The sequence below is a fragment of the Panthera uncia genome, chromosome A2 (genome assembly GCF_023721935.1).
Source record: "Panthera uncia isolate 11264 chromosome A2, Puncia_PCG_1.0, whole genome shotgun sequence".
NCBI lineage: Eukaryota > Metazoa > Chordata > Mammalia > Carnivora > Felidae > Panthera > Panthera uncia.
The window spans coordinates 11357978-11376169 of NC_064816.1; the positions used below are offsets into that span (position 1 = coordinate 11357978).

Here is an 18192-nt window from a genome sequence, read left to right on the forward strand (position 1 = left end):
GGCTCCCCAGCCCCAAAGGCCCAGAGCGGGTGGTGGTTCTTCCCAGGAACCTTACCCATTTTCACCAGCATCTGATGTCCTTTGTTTTCTTCCCCGAGCCTTGAATCAGGAATAGGAGGTGCTGAATTAGAACCCAGACCAGCCGAGGAACTAAAATTAAGACAGGTTACGTTTTTTAAAAACGAGCGGATACATTTATTGGAATGAAAACTCTTAGAACATTACAGCGTGTGGCGTACGTGAAGGTTCACCAGTTAGGAGGACACACACACACACATCCTGGGTCTCTCTCATTCTTCTTCGTCATCTTCGCCAGCCAGGTAGGGGAGCTCCCTAAGATGGCCCCTGCCCCACGGCGAGCGGTGAGGGCAGGTCACACGGAACCCCCAGAAGGGTCAGACGCAGCCCAGGCGCCGCCTCAGGCTTTACAGCGTTACCACAAAAAAGGCAAGAGCGTGGTGTGGGGCGAGGCGGTGCCACTGTCACCGCGCTAGAACTCGGGGTCCCCGAGGTGCCACCTCGGCACGGGCCACCGGGAGCACGTCTTCTAGCGACAGGTTTCAACATTCACAGCAAAGCATCAGAGGGTTCCAGCGCTACCAGCGGCCACTGGACAGTTAAGACAGAAATCTTACGGCGGGGTGGGGCTCCTGGACCGCGACCGGCGTCTCCGTCCCGGGGAGTAGGACTTGGAGCGGGAGCGGGACCGTGAGCGGGAGCGGCTCCGGGAGGAGCGAGACCGGCTGCGGCTCCTGCAGGGAGGACAGGGCGGGCGGTCGGCGGCGGCCACGGGCCACGGGCGCCACGGAGGGGCCTCGGTCCGCGGGCGGCACCCTGCCTACCTGGAGCGGGAGCGGGAATAGGAGCGGGAGCAGGAGCGAGATCTGGACCTGGAGTACGAGCCCGAGGACTTGGACGACCTTGAGTTGGAGCGGGAGGAAGAGCGCCCTCGGCTCTTGGATCTGCTCCGAGACCGTGAGGGTCCACTGCAGGGAGAGAGCTGGTGAGCGGCGCCCCCGGCTTTCGGGAAGACCCCGGGCAAACCTCTGGTGCTGGCGTCTCGGGTTTAACTTGGGCCTCGCGTGAAAAAACCCCCAGGCCCGGGCAGGGGCCGGACTGACCTCCCTCTGCCCCCTGCCCCCTGCCAGGGGGAGACGGGCCAGCCTGGGGCAGGACGTGACAGCGCGTCTGCCCGGCACAGGCAGGGCCCCGCTGTAGTTTGGGGAGGCGGGTGGACCGTGAGCGGGCCCCCGTGCGCTCACCTGTTCCGCTTTTCCTGGCCCTTCCTCCGCCGCGCCCGCATCTTTGCTCGAAAGAACTCATAGAGGCCGTTCTGCTCCCAGCCCTCGCTGTAAGACACAGGCCTTCCCGTGTGACTCCGTGCGCCTCCCTCCCGCACCCAACTGGGGAAAGTTCACGTCCGGGTGTGCGGCCCTCCCTTCCCTCGTTCATTCGGACACGGAGCAGGGTCCCTCACCCGGGTGAGCAGAGGCCGCCCTTCTTCGCACAGGGAAGCGGGCCGAGAGGCCGGGCCTCCCACTGGGAAGCAGTCAGGCTGGCCTGCACGCCCGGCTCCCATGCCTTTTCCACATCAGCGTTTCCCCAAACAGCTCAAACGGCTGTTAGGGCCTACGATGTTCCTAACAGGGAACCTGGAGCTCTGACTCCCAGACGACAGGCCTGTGGCCCTGCAAAGGGCAGGCCATGAACTGTGAGATCATGAACTGACCCGAAATCAAGAGTCGGACACCCAAACGACCGAGCCACCCAGGCACCCCTACGCCTAGCGTTGTATATAGGCCACCACTTTCCTCACCTGGACCTCACACTACCCTGGGCAGAAGGCGTGGAGTCTTTCCCATAAACTAAACTCGGGAGAGTCAGGCCAGGAGAGGGGACAGGGGCCACCCTCCCATCACCAGCTGCATCCCCAGTCTCCCCGAGCCCCGTACCTGTTCCTGGGCCTGTCGTGGGACGGAGGGCTGTAAAAGGCCTCCACAGCCGCCAGCAGCCTCTCGCTGGGCGGCATGGGGGGTGGGAGGCGGATGTCTTTTGGGTCCAAAGGCTTGTACTCATGGTCTTCCAGCTGCAGTGAAGAACACAGGTGTCACACACGCCAGCCGGAATCCCCGTCAGGCCCACCCAGGGTGCTGTGGGCACCGGGGAGTGGGGTGGGGGACATAAGGGCCTGGTCTGATGAGGGTTACCCCGGGCACGAGTGTTCCTCATCCTGTCCTCCTTGAGAAATCCCACTAGGGCTGCGGCCACACCAGTCATCTGATCCCTTAATGAGGCGGTTGAGGACTTTTTGGAGACCAATAAAGGCCAGAGTTCTCCCTCCAGAAAACACGTGAGACACAATCTCCAAGGTGAGATGATGGAAAGGCCCCTCGGTTCACTCACAGACATGATGCAGATCGCAGATACGGCCAGACTTCTGCCCTGTGCCCCCAGCTCCTACCCCAGGGCCCCCTCCCGGGTCAGAGCAGCATCAGCCCGAGCCAGGGAACCCCCTCGCCAGAAACCAGGTCAGTTTGCCGCCCCCTTGCCGCCCCGGCGCAGCCCTTCTCGACTGCCAGTCTGATGGGGCCTCAGAGTAGATGAGAAGTGGCTCCTCTGTCAGCGCATCTCTTGAGCGGTTTGCAGCCCGACCTTGGTCCCCTTGCCCCCCACCCCCACCCCCAGCGCTGCCCCTCCCTGGATTTCCTGCAGGCCCAGTTCAGAGGCCACACCTTCTCTGAGAAATCCCTCTGCCGTCAGCCACTGGACAAAGTGGCTTCCCAGGGCCAGGGTCAAGAGGGCTGCACCTCACACCCAGCCTGGCCCGCTGCTCATGGCCACGGAACTTGGGGCACTGGGAGGGAAATGTGGAGGGGGCAGAGGAGACACGGGCCTTGCTCATTCTTGCCCCAGGGATTCAAGTCCAGGTAGAGGCGTTGGCTTGGACGCATTCCCACTGACCGCTCAGGCTGGCCGGGCGTAGGGAACCAGAGGGAAGGGGCCCCGGGCGGCAGCATTTGTAGCCTGCGGGGAAGCGGCTCCCACTACTCCTCACAAGCGCGAGCAGGTGCTTGCCATGGTGACCTTACCTTCACGAGGGGCGCCATCAGCCCGGCAGGCAGATCGAAGTAGGGCACGTTGGGGACCAGGCTAGGGTCATCATGGTTGATGTGGGGAGGGCCCTGTCGCCGCATGTGGGGGGGCTGCCCATTGAAGCCGTGGGGAGGAGGGCCGAAGTCGGGGTGCTGGGGCCCACCCCAGGGTGGGTGCTCGTTGATCCCAGGATGAGGCATGCGGTGGCCAGGGTGGTGGTGAGGGGGTCCCATCTCTGCAAAACAGAAACTCCTCTCAGGCCCGCTGGGGGTCGTGATCTGGGTGGCGCTGACAGCACAACTGAGATCTACAAGGTGACAAGCGCCCGCGGAAGGGGGTCCAGTGAGGGGCAAAGATGCCAACACCTGCTCGTGGGCAGCCCTGCCCGGCACCTTCTCTCCAGCTGCTTCTCGCTATCTGGGGTGTTGCAGCCAGGTGGGGAGGATCTGGGTTCGGGGGGGACCAGTCCTGCACCCACACCAACACCCGTGGGCTCAAGGCAAAAACAGGGAACCATAAGGGAAATCACAACATTGTAGCAACATTATGGGCTGAACTGTGCCTCCCCACCCCAGTACCCCAGGATATGACTGTTATTTGGAGACAGGGTATTTAAAAAGGTAACTTTCAGTGAGGTCCCACAGGCAGGCCAACACGACCGTCCTGATGAGGCGAGTGGGACACAGGTACACACAGAGGGAGGCCGATGTGAAGACGGGGAGAAGACCCCCTACTCTCACCCCCCCCAGAGCGGGGGGGGGGGGGGGCGGGGGGGGCAAGACGCCCTGTGCTTTGGTACAGCCCTGGGGAAACCTGTACTGGCCATCAATGTGCTCAGTGGTCCCAACTGAGTTTAGGGTCAAGAATGAATTTTAAAACAAACATAGAAGCAGTGACAGAGTAGAAATCATTTTTTAAAAAGAGAAATTTAACTAAATTAGACATTCTTTCCAAAAAAAAAAAAAAAAAAAAAAAAAAAAAAAAAAATTGGCAACGAACTAGAAAAGATGGTGAAAACAGCCAGACAAGGAACCGGGAAGGGGCACCACGTGCCCACTGTGGGGCTTGGGAGCTACTTTCCTTCCACAAACCCCCACATCCTTCCTCATGTGCAGGACAGACAGACGCAGCGCCCTCTTCCCAGGCTCTGTGGGAAACGGGAGCAGGACTTCCTACCCTGCCAGCCAGCCGGCTGTGTGCCACACGCCTCCACCAGGGCCGCCAGCCTCTGCGTCTCCCCGCCTTCCCAAGGGCCCGGCCTGGGCTTCCACAACATCCCGTGACCCTCTGCTTGTCACCTTGACTCAGGGGACGTGCCAGGTCCCGCAGCAACGACCCCGAGCTGCGCCATGAGCCCGCTCAGGAGGGCGATCCGTGAGGCGCCTCCTCTGAGCAGGGGACGGGAACGAGGGGCAGGAGAGGGAGGGCGTGTACGGGGCCGAGGACAGTCCCCACGGAGGGCGCCTTCGCACTCACCGGCGGGGAAGTCCCCCTGGGGGTAGTCGAAGCGGTGGGGGTAGGGCGGCCGCTCGAAGGGGTGCCGCGGGGGAAAGTCGTCCTGCATGAAGCGAGGTGGGAAGCGGTTGAAGTTGTGGGGGTGCGGCGGCTGGTTGAACTGTGGGTGCTGCTGGTGGGGCGGGAAGGGTCCCCGGAAGTGGGGCGGCCGCTGCATGCGGAAGGGCGGCTCGCGCTGGCCTCCGCCCCATGGAGGCTGCTCGTGCTGGCTGTTCCAGGGGCCCTCGAACTGGCTGTTCCAGTTGGGGTCGGGCTGGCTGTTCCAGGGCGCGTCCCGCTGGCCGTTCCAGCCGGGGTCCCCACGCTGCTCGCCCCACATGCCCTCATGGCTGTTGTTCCAGGGTGGGCAGTGGGGCGGCCCGCCCTGGTGGTGCGGGTAGGGGGGCTGCTCGGGAGGCTGCAAGGCAAAGGGCGGACGTGAGCCCCCCACGAGGCCGGGCCGGCACCGGCCAACCGCTCTGCGGCACTGGCCTCCGCCTGTGGAGGCGGCCCGGCCCCGACCTGGTGCCACCTCCTTCCCTCTGCCGCGTGGCGGACGCCGTGCCGCCTGGGCGCACCCCGGGCTCACGCTCCCAATGCTGCCCCCGCGTCTCAGCAGAGGGGGCTCCCTGTGCCCGCGTCCAGGCCAGGCAGGCCCCGGGGCCGCATGACCACCAGACACAGAAGCTGGCGGATGCCCTCTTGTTCCCCCGCCCCTGGGTGCTTGCAGAGCAGCTGGGCCCGGGGACGCGTGGCGGCGGATGCTGCTCTGACGACACTCCCTTCCCTGTCACTTCCCCTCTGCCCTGCACGGTCCTCTGGGCCCCCTCCCGTACGAACTCAAATCCTGTCTCAGGGTCTGCTCCCGAGGGCCCGTTCCAGGAAGTGTCTTCCTGCAGGGGGAAGAGAACATGAGCTCTGGATCTCACCCAACTGCTGCTGTGAGGCTGAAAACGGGGATTCTGACCCCAAACAGGGCCGGGCGGGGGTGGGGGGGGATGTGCCCGGGAGGACGACCAGAGGGCCCATCTCTAGGGTCACAGCTGGGAAGCTCCGCTGACCGCCAGCACAGAGCGGGCCGAGGCTGCACCACACGCTCAGGTCTTTCAAGAAGTCAGAAAGCCAGACTTTAAACGTGGGAGTTACTTCAAAATGTGTAAGATACCACGTGGGCAGGCCAGGCCAAGCGTGCCTCTGCCTCTGGGCAGACCCTCAGGGAGGTGGCCCTCGTCACGAGCCCATCCGCCAGTCCCCAGAGAGAAGGTGGAGCCTGGAGACACTGAGGGCTTCTGTTTTCCACACCTACAGAATGGGGACGAGAACTGTTCCCTCAGTAGAGGGCACCCACAAAACGCCCAATGGCACACGGCTCACAGCTGGCACCCAGAGGCGCGAGCCGTCTTTACGGAGATGCCCGATCTTTGGTGAAATTAAATCTCTTGTCCTAAAGCTGGGGTGGGGGATGGGGACGCAAAGCCACAGACCCCGCCCGTCAGTCCCAAGCTGACTCCCTCCCACCCCCTCCACAGAGTCCCCTGGCAGGGCTGCATCCATCGGGGGCCGCGGGACGTGCCAGAAGGTGTCTAATCAGATCCAGTGACCAGAGAGCAGGCGGATCTTTCCAGTATTTCCCAGTCATGCGAAGCTGGATGAGATGACCCCAGCCTAGGAATTCTGACCCCAAGGAACCAGAGGCAATGGGCAGCATCTCTGCCCCAGAAAGCACTGCCAGCCTTCCGTTTCTGACCTTCCTTTTCTATGCAAGCACCATGTTCTTTGCAGGGTGACAAAATGTTGGCACTGTGCTAGCTGAACCAGTTAAAGGGGCAGAAACCGTTCACCTGGCTGTACTCAAACCCTATGAAGCTTCCCAGCCCTCACAGAACACGGGGTCCTGTGCTCCTAATGCCGGAAGGTAGCAGCAGGGATGGGTGTGAAGAGCTGACTTGCCTTGTTCTGCCCCTGCCCCTCAGGAACGTGGGGCTGGTCTCTCTCCCCTACCCGCTCAGCCCCAGGGCCGTGCTGCAGAATCTCAGGTTTCCCCAGCAAGCCAGGAAAAGCCCATCGACCCACACAGGACAGCGCCCACCCCCCCCCCCCCCCCCCCAAGTTTGGGAAAATACCTGCTGCTGGCCCCAAGGAGCCACAGGATGAGGCTGGTCAAACCACGGGGGCTTGTTAGGTGGGATCTGATCGTGGGGTCCAGGGCCCCGGGGGCCGGCAGCGGCAGGATCCTGGACTCCCCCGGAGGCGTCGTACTCAGAGGAGCCAGGCATCTGGATGGGAGGCTTGCTGTCATCTAGAGCCAGGCAGGAAGGTGGTTAGCAAGGACAACAGTCAGCAGGAGGCGCCGCCCAAAAAGATGTTCAGCGACCACTGCGGGACCAACCCAGGCGGGGCCTTTACCTCTCATTAAACCCCTGCTGTGTGACCCCACTGGAAAGCGATCGCCTACAGGACGGCAGTGAGAAGCGGGGGGACTGACCTCACACACGACATACCCCCTCCTCTGAAAGCCTCCCAACACCTTAACTTCTGCCCCATCTCTCGTTTGCTCAAAAATTCCCACTACTGATTTTTATTAAATGCCCTTTCTACATCTTGTTGAAAGATCGTTCTTCCCCAGCTCATCTGTTATCTCATGACACTCTTTACATGTCGAACCATCCTTCCGCATTCCTGGGGCAAACCCTATTTGACCGTGATGTGCCTTTAAATACTTTGCTGGATTTCAGGTGGTAAGTAGTTGTGCATTTGTATTCAGAAGTGACGTTGCAGGACCTTTATCGCTCTTTGTCCATCTGATGTAAAAGTTACTCTGGTCTCAAAAAATGATCTGGGCAGCTTTCCTCTCTCTGCATTCTCTGGGGTAGTTCGTACAGGAAAGGAATCCTCTGACTTGTAAGGGTTTGGTCATATTCACCTGTGAAATCTCCGGGCCTAGTGTTTGGAAACAGGTTAGAATCTGGCCCTGGGATTGGGCCCGGTTTGGGGCCCACGGAACCGGAGTCCTTCTCTGCGGGAGAAGGCTGCCTTCCTGAAGCTGCCTCCCAGGGTGGGTGCTGAGGGAGCCCCGTACCAGGCTGGGTGGTTGGCGGGATGGCAGGGGTGGGTGTGGGGGCCGGAGGCGGGGCAGGCGGCGGCGGGGTGGCCTTGACTTCAGCTTCCATCTGTGGCATTTGGATCTGCTGCTGCTGCTGCTGCTGCTGCTGCTGCTGTTGCTGCTGCTGCTGGGCCAGGCTGTTGACAAACTCCTCGTGCTGCGTCTTGAGGGTCTGGATCTGCTGCTGGAAAGCTAGCTGCACCGGCTGGACCACCGAGGAGTACTCGTTGATGAGTGTCGCCTGGCAGAGAGAGAGAGGAGAGCAGCCGGCGCTCAGGATGGCAGCCTCAGGGCTCGCTGCCTCGGCCCAGACCTTCTGGAGCAAACCCCGGAAAGTCCCTGGAATCTGGGACAGTGCCTTGGGCAGTGAGGCCCAGGAGCCCGGAGCAGGCAGGCAGGTGACTGTCACGTAATAGTCTCGACAAGCACAGAGCCTTCGATTCTAGCCAAAAACTGGTGACAAGAATGTTCGTTGCAGTTAAGTAAATCCCTGGTAAAGGGAACAAGCCTCGACAGCCATGTCCTTGACTGTCACACGACTGTTAAAAACTCAACGCTGAGGGGCCCCTGGGTGGCTCAGCCAGTTAAGGAGCCAACTCCTGATTGCAGCTTAGGTCATGGTCTTCCAGTTCTGTGGGTTTGGGCCCTGTGTCGGGCTCTGCACTATGAGCCTGTGACTCTTGCTCTCCCTCTCTCTGCCCCTCTCCAGCTCAGCACTCTGTCTCTCTCAAAATAAACTCAAAACAAAACAAAACAAAAAACCAAAAAAACAAACAAACAACAACAAAAAACCCACAAACACTGACAAAATTCTAGGTTACGGTCCTCACTCACTACACAGCTCTGAGCAAGTCACAACCTCCCTGAACCTCAATTTCCTCATCTGTAAAATGTAACGGTAATGGGACCTACCTCCAAGGATTTGAGGGAGAACTCAGTGAAATAACATACGCAAAGAGACTAGGGCAGCACCATGAACATGAGCTGTTGTCACCAACTCAGCAGAAAAAAAGCAGTTAACGTCACCGACCGGGTGTTTTATTTCACGACAACAAAAAACAGGAAAGTGGTTTTAAAAGTACACCACGCACTTGCTCCTCCTGCCTCTCTGAGCATGAAAGCTTCTCCCCTGCGGGGAGGTGGCATTCAAGACCATCAAGAGGACACAGCCAACACAGCTTCTGACACTCCCACCAGATCTCTGCAGAAAAACGCTACCTTTCGGCCCGAGGAAAGGGGTAGGAGCTCTGCTTTTTCTTCTAGCAGCTGTGGATGGGGCAGCGATGCCGGTGCCACAGTAGAGGTGACCAAGGACACCCGGCTGGTCCTCCCCTCCCGGCCCCGCACCCCTGTCCTCAGAGAGGAGGCAGACACGCACGTACGGGGCACGACCACGACGGCTAAGACTGCCTCGAGGCTTTTTGACGCTTCCGTTGTGCGGAAGCCAGCCCGGAGGACCGGCGCCAACAGGCCAGAGACTGCCAACAGCAGGGCCTGAACGGGGCAGCCCGGTCGCCAGAGCACCAGGGAAAAGGCAGGCGGGCTCAGCGGGCAGGGGCTCCCTGGCTACTGTGGACAGGGCGGGAGCCCCCACAGGCTGCTGTTCGGAGCCCGGCCTCCCACTGCTCACCACCGCCCCGGAGACACATGCAAGAGCCCAGTTTGGAAGACGCCACCCAGCCTCTGAAATCCCCACCCCACCCCACCAGCCGTTCCTGGCCCAGGCGGGGGCTGCGGTCCCCTCGACTTGTGGCAACGTGCTGGGGTCGCAGACGCCCCACCCTCCGGGCCCTGGGGGGGATCCGCACCGGTCCCGGGGAGCGGCGCGGGTGGAGGTGGCGCCCACCTGGTACTGGCCGAGCCCCAGGGCTGGGCTCTGTAGCTGCTGGATGATGGAGTCGTCAAAGTAGCCGTTCTTCTCCCAGAGCTGCAGGAGCTGGACGTGGGGAGAGGAGGGAGAGGCCGCGTCAGAAGAAAATTCAGCACCACCACCCCCTCTCCCGCCACCCCCCGGCCCTCTCCCCCTGCCTCTCCCGGCTGCCCCACGTACCCGGGCGATCTTCTGCTGCTTGTCCTCCTCCACGGCCAAGAAGCTGGTGCAGTAGATGGGCACCACGACTTTCTGCAGGGCGGCCAGCAGCTCCCTGGCCTGCTTGCGCTGGCTGTGAGGGAGAGACCTTCCGCGCGTCAGGGCCCTGGGGCGGGACCCGGCCACGCGCCCGTTACCATTGCGGCTCCAGCCACAGCACCCTCTGCCTTCTCGGGACACGGGCCCCCAACCCGGCCGGGACGAGGGCTGGGCTCCCCACAAGACCTATGCTGGCATCTGGGCCCAAGTGACAGACGGACAGCAATGGGAGGAGGGAAAGAACAGCCTGGGGACCTTCAGGGCGAGGCCTGTCACCCTGGTCTCCTGATCAGTAAGACAACCCTTTCCCCCCGGTGATGGACACAAGGCCTGTAGGAACCCCAGCTGTCTGTGTGGCCTCACTCAGCCCTGTCCCCCCCTATGCACAAGGAGACCTTGGCTCGAGCTCCGCATCTCAGGAGGCAGAGGGAGCGTGCTGGCCATGCCAGCCGGCCCGTCCTCACAACTTCCTGGGGGGCACTCTGTGTACATGGGTGTGGAGGCCCCTGTGGCTGTGCAGTTAGGTGGCAGAACCCGGTGGTACACGTTGCCTCCTGGAGGAGGATGCAGGGCAGAAGACGAGCAGCCCAAGGCCCTCCCAGCACCTAGCTCACCAGAGAGTGCTCCGAGAGAGCAGGGAGTGCAGCCCTGGGAAGAGGGACAGGGGAGGGGAGAAGGGGAGGGCAGTCCTAGGAGGAGGACAGGGTGCAGCACTAGGCTTCTGGACAGAGCAGAGCTCAGGAGGAGCATGGCTGGACAGCTACCAGAAACAGGGCCGTCTCTGCAGAGCTGCCCTGGTCAACACAGTGGCTGGTCAAAGCAGGAGAGCAGAGAAGGTTCTGAGCGGCTGCCTATTTCCCCACAGCAGAAAAATAATGGAGGGACAAAGCAGGGAGTGGCCGGGTGGTAACAGAGCCATCTGCCTGGCACAGGAAACAGGGAGCGGAGGGGCGGGGACCCAGACCACACACTCGAGGCAGGAGATGGGACGAGATGGGGTGAGGGTCGGGAGGGAGGCGGGCAGCTTCTGCTGCTCTCGAGGGAGCCGTCCCCTTCAGCCAGGCCAAGCTCAAAGCCAAACTTGGCAGCCAGTCTTGACGGCTAAGCGCTAGCCTCACCAGTAATCTGTGCTTCTGCCGGTTTCCTCTCCAGGACTGCTTTGGCTCAGGTGTCTGATTTTTTTTAAGTTAACCTTTGTCGTAAGGTACCAAAGAGGCTGTGCAGAACTAACCGCTGGCCTGGCCTCGGGAGGGCTGTGTGTGTGGTGGGGGTGGGTTTCAGGGCGGTGGGACAGAGGGTAGCAAAGAGGACTCCATGGGAGGGACCTGAAGCAAAGCAGAGTCGGGCAGCAGGGTGACTGAGTGAGCGAGTGTGTGTGTGTGTGTGTGTGTGTGTGTGTGTGTGTGTGTGTGTGTCAACGAAGAGAAGCGGGCAGCTGACACAGACAGATGCCTAAAGACACCCAGAAGCTGCCCGAGGAAAGTAAGGAGTCAGGGGACGGTGGCCCGGGTGACATGAAGGGTCTAGGGAACGGGCCAAGATGTCGGGGATGGTGGGGTGTCCTCCCGACGGAGGGCTCATGGCTCAGACCAATCCGCCTCTGGGGTCTTTGGACACGCGACGCCCACGGTCCCGGGCCAGGCCAAGCTACTGAGTGCAGAACAGCAGCCCAGTAGAGGGCCAGAAGAGGGGGGACAGGCAAGGCGGAGCCTGGCGGGGCCCTCACCAGTGGTGCAGCACGTCGTTGATCAGGTAGATGAGGTGCAGCCGCAACTCGAAGTGTGCCCCGTCGGCTGTGATGCGGTTCCGGAGGTGGCCCGCCATCAGCTCGCAGTGAGGAGGGGACTTGGCGTTGCTAAACATCCAGTTCTTCCCGGCCTGCAACAGCCAGGCCGATGGTGAGCAGGGATGAGCTCCCCGCCGGGCCACCACGCGGGCAGGCGCCCAGGAGGCCGAGGGCGGGCCCTGAGGGCGTGGCGTCCAAGCGCTGGGCTGCACACCCAGGCTTCTGGCTCCCTCTCCCCGGAAGCAGCACACCTGCCCGCAGTGCTCGAGAGCGGAGACAAGGGGCAGATGGGGATCCCCCCGGAGCACTGCCACCCTACGCAGGCCGCAGGAGGCTCCCATCTCATCGGGAGCGCCAGATTCTGGGAGCGCCCGCCCAACCCCCCCTCCCGCGCTCACCGAGATGGCATCTTTGGTGCACGTGTCGATGATGGGTTGAAGCAGGTTGTCAAACTCATTCATGTCCAGCTGGGTCTCCTCCAGGAGCTTCTGCATCTGCTGCTCCACCGCGTGGGCCACGGCCGCTGTCACCTGCTCCTGGGAGGCCAAGCAGGAGGGAGGCTGAGTGAGGAGGGACCTCAGCCCAGGCTGAGCCGGGCCCATCCACGCCCTGCCCCCAGCATCAGGAGGTCCTGTCCCTCACACCTGAAGCCCGAGACACGCATCGGGGACAGTCATGGTCACAGCCGTGACCAGGGCAGGCAGGGAGAAGATAGAACAAGACAAAGCGTAGCAAGAGATGGTATCTGCCCCCGAGGCGATGGATGGAAAAACGAACACCCAGAGGGGCAGCCAATCAATTCAACAAAAACAGAATGAAAACTGAGCGACCAGTGTGGACAAACAGTCCAAAGACAACATACAGTCACCGGTCAAGGGAAAAGAGAGCAACCACACTAGCAGTCGGGGAAACGGGAGTTAAAATGTGGCGCGGGGTCTCGCACACTAGATTCGCAGACCGCGAAGCGGCTGAGGCCCAGTGCTGCTGTGGGCTGGGCAGTCAGCTCAGGGCTGGCCGAGCCGGGCCACCCAGTCCCGGACGAGCTCTGCATGGGAACCGAGGGGGAGCGCTCTGGAAGGTTTTGTTTTCGGCAAAATGACAGTAGTTTTACATCTTGAACCTAGTAATAGAAATGGAGCTGGCGTTTCAGGTGTTTTATTTTTTATTCATCCTGTTTTTCTGGCAACTCGTCCTGCTGTACTTTGCCAAAAACTCAAACCGTGACAAATCAGGACCAAAGGGTCCTTCCCCGTGACAGCCTGGGGTGGCCTAGCTAGCGGGAGCTGGGGCCAACGGCACCAGAGGCCACCCGGCCTTCGAGCACGTGGCCCACTTGTGGACGTCCACCCCATCACGAAGGGTGTCCGTGCGTCAAAGACCTCGTGGAATGACTTCACGAAGAACTGTGTCCCGCGTCAGGGGCCCCGCTAAACACATCCCAAGGGGTGGCAGCCCTGTCTTCAGTGCTGGCACATGGTGGCGGATTCTTCTGATAACCATTCTCAGTCCCAACACACAGATGCAAACGCTGAGGCCCAGGCTGAGCTCCGGCTACCCGCCTCAGGACCAAGAGGGGAAGCAGGGAGGGCCCCAGGCCTCCTCGGGAACCCCCCCTCCTCCCAGGGCCAGCAGGGGAGGGAGGGAGAGGGCAGAGGAGGAGCAGGCCCCGTACCTGTCTGAGAGCTAACAGGTGCTGCTCCTGCTGCTGCAGGTTCCACTGGCTCTGCTGGATGAGCTCGTCCATGGATGGGGCTCCCTGGGCCGGCGGGATGGGCGCAGCCGGGGCCAGCGGGGGCTGCGGCAGGGGCGGCAGGGCCGCGGCCGGCTCCAGCTCTGGGGCCTGCTGCTTGCAGATGACTGGTGACAGAGGAGGAAAGGTGGCCCCCATGAGGAGGTGGCCAGGGCCCAAGCGTCCCCTTAGCTGCCCGTTGGGCAGCTCCAAGGCGCAGAGACTTCCCCTCCCTATTTGAGCCGTCCACAAGAGGACCCCCATGCTGCACGGCAGCCCCTCACTCTGAGCCCGGCTCCTCCCGCTCTGCCCTCAACTTGAAGGGCCCTAGTCCTGCCCTCGACCCTAAGGGCCCTCTTCTGTGTGACGTCACCTTGCCCTTCCCTAGCCTGCCATCTGGCCTTGCCAATGGCCTTCCAGCTGAGACTGAGCCCATCACCCCCCACCCTCTCCACCCCTCACCCAGGCCCCAGCCCAAGTTGAACCCAGATCATAAATAGCCCCACCCCAAGGGGGTCTCTAGTTCCCCAGCCTCCTCAGCAGTTTCTGTCTGTAAAAACTTTGTCTCATGCCTCCTCTCAACAACTTTACAGCTGAGGCTCATCTTTAATTCTGCGCCTCCCGTTTATCTCGTTCCATGGCGGTCTGGCTCTGCACCCCCCTCCCGCCAACCCCTGTGGACATCCTTCTTCAGGCCGGCGGCCCGGTCTCAGGTCCCAGTCTCACTTGGCCTGTGTGGCTGCCCCCAGGCCCCGTCGTCTTTCCCTGCCCGACCCTGGGATGCTGGGATGCCTAGTTCCACCCTCTTCTCTGCGCGAGCCCACGGGAGCGTGACATGGTAACTTGAGGCTGCAGTTACGTTCGCAAGCCACGGCTCCTACCTCTGTTGTCACCATCCTGTATTCCTTGCACTGTGGATCCGATTACAGACCCAACAGCCCACGGGCTTTCCACAGGCACCTCAAACAGGCACACGTGTCCTCTCGCCACGTGCTCCACCTCTCCAGGGCCCTTCCCAGGCTCCGTGGCTGGCACAGTTAGGCCCACGCCCGAAGCCCAGGAGGTCTGGGCACTCCCCACTCCCTTGCACCCTACACTGACAGGTCACCCCGGGTAGTCAAGTCGGAACCTCCTACATCACACTCCGATCTGTGTCCCTGCCATCACTGCTGTGACTCTGCTGTCACCTGCATCACCCTTGGAACTGGTCTCCCGAGTCCAGTCCTGCCCTCTACACCTCTTTGCAATACCACAGCCAGAGTGCTGCTGGTGAAAGTGTGGTCCGAGGGTCAGCCCTTGGCGAAACCCGGACCGAATATACAAATGGCCAACGATCATTCTGGCATCTTCATAGCGGCTTGATGGTTCGCAGTTCACTTTATTGTATTTTGCAATAGTACACTTTCCACAACAGGTCGGGTTTTAAAAAAATGAAAAATAAAATCTAATTCTTCACCAGAGTTTGTGAAGCGCCATTCTAGAACAGTCTTGGGCTCACTCTTCTCAAACTACCAGGGTGAAGGGCCAGCTACACAGTGGCTACGCCTGCTCCAGAACACAGTACTGAAATCCTCCAAGATCTCTCCAAAAGCTTCCAGAATTCCTAAGTCCCTGGCAAGCCAGCCCTCCGTCATCTGTACCCTGGCCTCTGTCCACTCCAACAATCCTTCCTTCTCTGGGTTTTAGCCACCCTGAGCTGTTGCTCCCTCCACTCCCAACCCTCCCTAAGGCTCTTTCCTTTGCCTAAACACTGCTCTCCTCTGTTTCCATCTGACTAACTCTGACATCCTCTTTAATCTCAACAGAGATGTCGTTACCAGCAGAAGGCATTTCCTGAGCCAACTTCCCCTGTTAGAAGCACCCCATCCTTCCCCCCCCCCCCCCGTTATAATGCCAAGTCCCAAGCAGCCCCCAATTTCTGACAGTCCAGGGAGGGAGTGGGCTCCCTTGCAGGGAAAACAGCACCTCACCTCATGGTCACTTGGGCCAAAGCACTGTCCTCCTCTGCCTGGTTATGACACCCTCATAAATATCCAACTGGGGCCCTAGTTCATGGATTTACCCCTTAACCCTACTTGCCCCCATGCCCACTCCCTCTGACCCAACCTGCTGACCTAATTCAGACCTTACCATCAAATGCCCTGTTCCGTCACGTGCAGACCTCACTGGTCCCAGCCTCCATTCATGCTCCCTCCACCCTGTCTTCCACACTGGCCCCACAAACCTGACCCACCTCTCCCTTCTTTCAAACACTCTCGTGGCTTTCCACTGCCTGTAGCAGCTGTTTTCAAGGTGATGTGCTGGGGCTGATGAATGGTTGCTCCAAAACACTTAAGTGCATACAACAATTTGCCTACAATTGCAGGCAAACCCCCACCTACACCTCAAACCTAACTCCTAACTGGCACCAAATGAACTACTGGAATGAGAGAGAAAATCCAAACTTTCCCCTGGTATTTATCACTCCAGCTCAAACCCTTCCCTACTCTACACACGTTCTAGGCTCTAGCCATGGTGGGCTTCTCACAGTACTCTTATGGCTCTCTAAACACACCGTGTTTATTCAAGCCAACGCACATTTGCTGTTTCTTACCAACTTTTTATTGAACACCTACTACCTACCATGTATTATATAACACAACGACCCAAACAAGGTCTGGTTGGCTTCAGGAAACCTATAGTCTTAGGAAATATACACCTTTCGATGCCTACCTCTTGGCAACCCCCTACTTATTCATTTAATGTCATCTACAAGCTTGAAATGTGATACTAAACAAGACAGATATGGGCTCTTACCACGTGGTGACTATTATTCAAAGGCCATTCTAAACCCATCTTAAACTCTTTGAGAGCAGGGCTGGAAGCCTGATACACAACTCAGCGAACATAAATAAATGGCAAATATCTGCCAAGAACTAAAACCCAAAGAACAAGTCTTTTAGATCTGGACTGCAAACACCTGAAATGCACAAAAATCTTGCTAGACCCGAGAGTCCCGCAAAGGGTTCTGGACACCTGCCACTAGGGTCCCAGTCCAGCCTCTATCACTTCCGCTCTGGAAAACACTGAAGCAGCCACTCTACTTCTGCTGACCGAAGTCATCACATCTGCAAAACAATACAGAAATCCTTTATCCGGAGCCCAGGAAGAGGATCAATAACCTCGTTCTCTATTACACTCGGACCCAGCAGCCGCTCGGGGCAGGGCCCTGGGATTGTGAAGGCCGAGCTGTCCCATTTTCAGAGACTGAGCATGCGGCCGAAAGAAGGCGGTTTGTGGCAGGGCACGAACTGGAGTCGGAGAAAGGAATCGCTTGGAAGGGGCGGCCTGAGAGCTGGAGAGAACTCACGCTGCTGCTGCTCCAGCGCCAACTTGCACTTGTAGTAACTGTAGAACTCGCCTCCGAACAGAAACGAGAATTTCGGGTTGTCCTTCTGCTTTTCCATCGTCATCTTCTCAAACTCGGGCCCGTTGCGAGCCACGAACTGGGCCAGCTTGTCGATGACATTCCGAAGCTCCTGGTCTGGAGGACGGAGAAAAGGCCACGCGGGGCGTCAGGGAGGACCGCCCAAATCCGGGAGCCCTGGCGTCCCAGCCCCCGTCCGCCGGGCCGGGGTCCCTGGGGCTGGGCCCCGGAGAGGCCGCCCTTGTACGGGTCCCGATAGAGGCCACACGCGCGCCGGGGATGCGGGGACCCGCGGGAGAGGCCGCAGGCGAACCCGGGCGGCCGAGCCCCGCCCCCTCCTAGGCCCGGAAACCCCGGAAGGCGGGGCGGGCCAAGAAGGGATTCCGGGGAGAGAGAAACGGTCCCCGAGCCGAGGCTGGGCCTCACCGTCGGGCGGCAGGGGCATCTCCATGGCTCCGGCCGCAAGGAACGTCCTCCGGCGCCTCACGATCGCCCACCAGCCCCGTCTGCGGAAGCCGGCCGGAAGTGGCGCGAGGGAGCCGTTTACGGCTGGTCTCGCGGGCGGCTTCCGCCCTCCACTTACGGCCGTCGCCGGGAAACCGCGGAAGGGAGGGCAGAAGGCGGGCGGGAAGAAGCCGCGCGATACTGGTCGCTAGTGATGCGCACGCGCAGGGGCCTTCCCGCGCTTGCGCGGAGTGGGCCGCTGTCGCGCTCCGCCCCGGAACGTGGGGAAAGGCGCGGACTACCGTTACCCGCCGCCGCGGCGTTCTCCCGAGCCGGCGTCGCAGCTGGAGGGCCTGGCAGGTTGCGTGCTCCGCTGGACAGCTGCCTGGGGAGTCCCTGCGCCGGTCAAAGCCTGTGTTTCCTCCTCGCGAGGCTGCGGTGAGAAGACTACGAGGTGAGGTGCGTCCGGGAGGCTCCCGGGCCGTGACGCCGGTCACATCTTCCCGGGCGTTAGAACCGGGAGGCGACGGGCTTGGCGGGGATGGAACTGGGCTTGTTGAACTTCACAAGATCCTTCCGCTCAGTTTCTTTCGCTCGACCCAACGCTTTGGTAAGGAAGACTTTGGGGCGGGGGACCTACGCCACCCTCGCCGGCCTCAGACTGCGTCCCCTTGGGGCTCGCGTGGTTTCCGTGCAGTCATTCAAGCGGCGTGGAACGAGCGCCCACGACCTGCGGGTGCCCGGCCTTCTAGACTGCGCGCCCAGTGGGCTCGGCGCCTTCCTGAAAGATGCACATTCCTTCTCAGATGATGACGAAGCGAACGCGTGCTGATGGTGGGGAAAGATAAAAGCAGCAGCCGTAAACGTTAGAGAACGTAGACTGGACGTCCCGGTCATCCGACCTTCTTGAGATTTGCCATTAACGCTTGGTTGGCTCTACGTCCCTATTTTTTCTGTGCAAATAAGCGTCTATATATTTTAGATACTTTTCTCTTTGGTTACAAATTTC

The 18192-nt window shown here is 60.4% G+C and overlaps 1 protein-coding gene across 3 annotated transcripts in view; it reads right to left on the reverse strand.

Moving 5' to 3' along the window:
- CHERP (calcium homeostasis endoplasmic reticulum protein) overlaps positions 1-17814 on the reverse strand; it is a 19529-nt gene extending 1715 nt beyond the window's left edge. The window contains exons 1-16 of one of the 3 annotated variants that reach the window (XM_049640131.1): positions 17166-17814; positions 16683-16856; positions 13277-13461; positions 12003-12140; positions 11545-11696; positions 9741-9852; positions 9537-9626; positions 7667-7931; positions 6711-6886; positions 4570-5005; positions 3090-3328; positions 1953-2086; positions 1263-1349; positions 843-986; positions 636-752; positions 56-150 (exon numbers count right to left, since the gene is read on the reverse strand). In XM_049640131.1, the coding sequence (XP_049496088.1) occupies positions 56-150; positions 636-752; positions 843-986; positions 1263-1349; positions 1953-2086; positions 3090-3328; positions 4570-5005; positions 6711-6886; positions 7667-7931; positions 9537-9626; positions 9741-9852; positions 11545-11696; positions 12003-12140; positions 13277-13461; positions 16683-16856; positions 17166-17190 (2569 nt within the window). In that variant the 5' untranslated portion in view covers positions 17191-17814. Of the gene's footprint in view, positions 1-55; positions 151-635; positions 753-842; positions 987-1262; positions 1350-1952; positions 2087-3089; positions 3329-4569; positions 5006-6710; positions 6887-7666; positions 7932-9536; positions 9627-9740; positions 9886-11544; positions 11697-12002; positions 12141-13276; positions 13462-16682; positions 16857-17165 lie in introns of all 3 variants that reach the window. The other 2 variants (XM_049640132.1, XM_049640130.1) reach the window with 2 other exon arrangements.
- Positions 17815-18192: the final 378 nt, after the last annotated feature.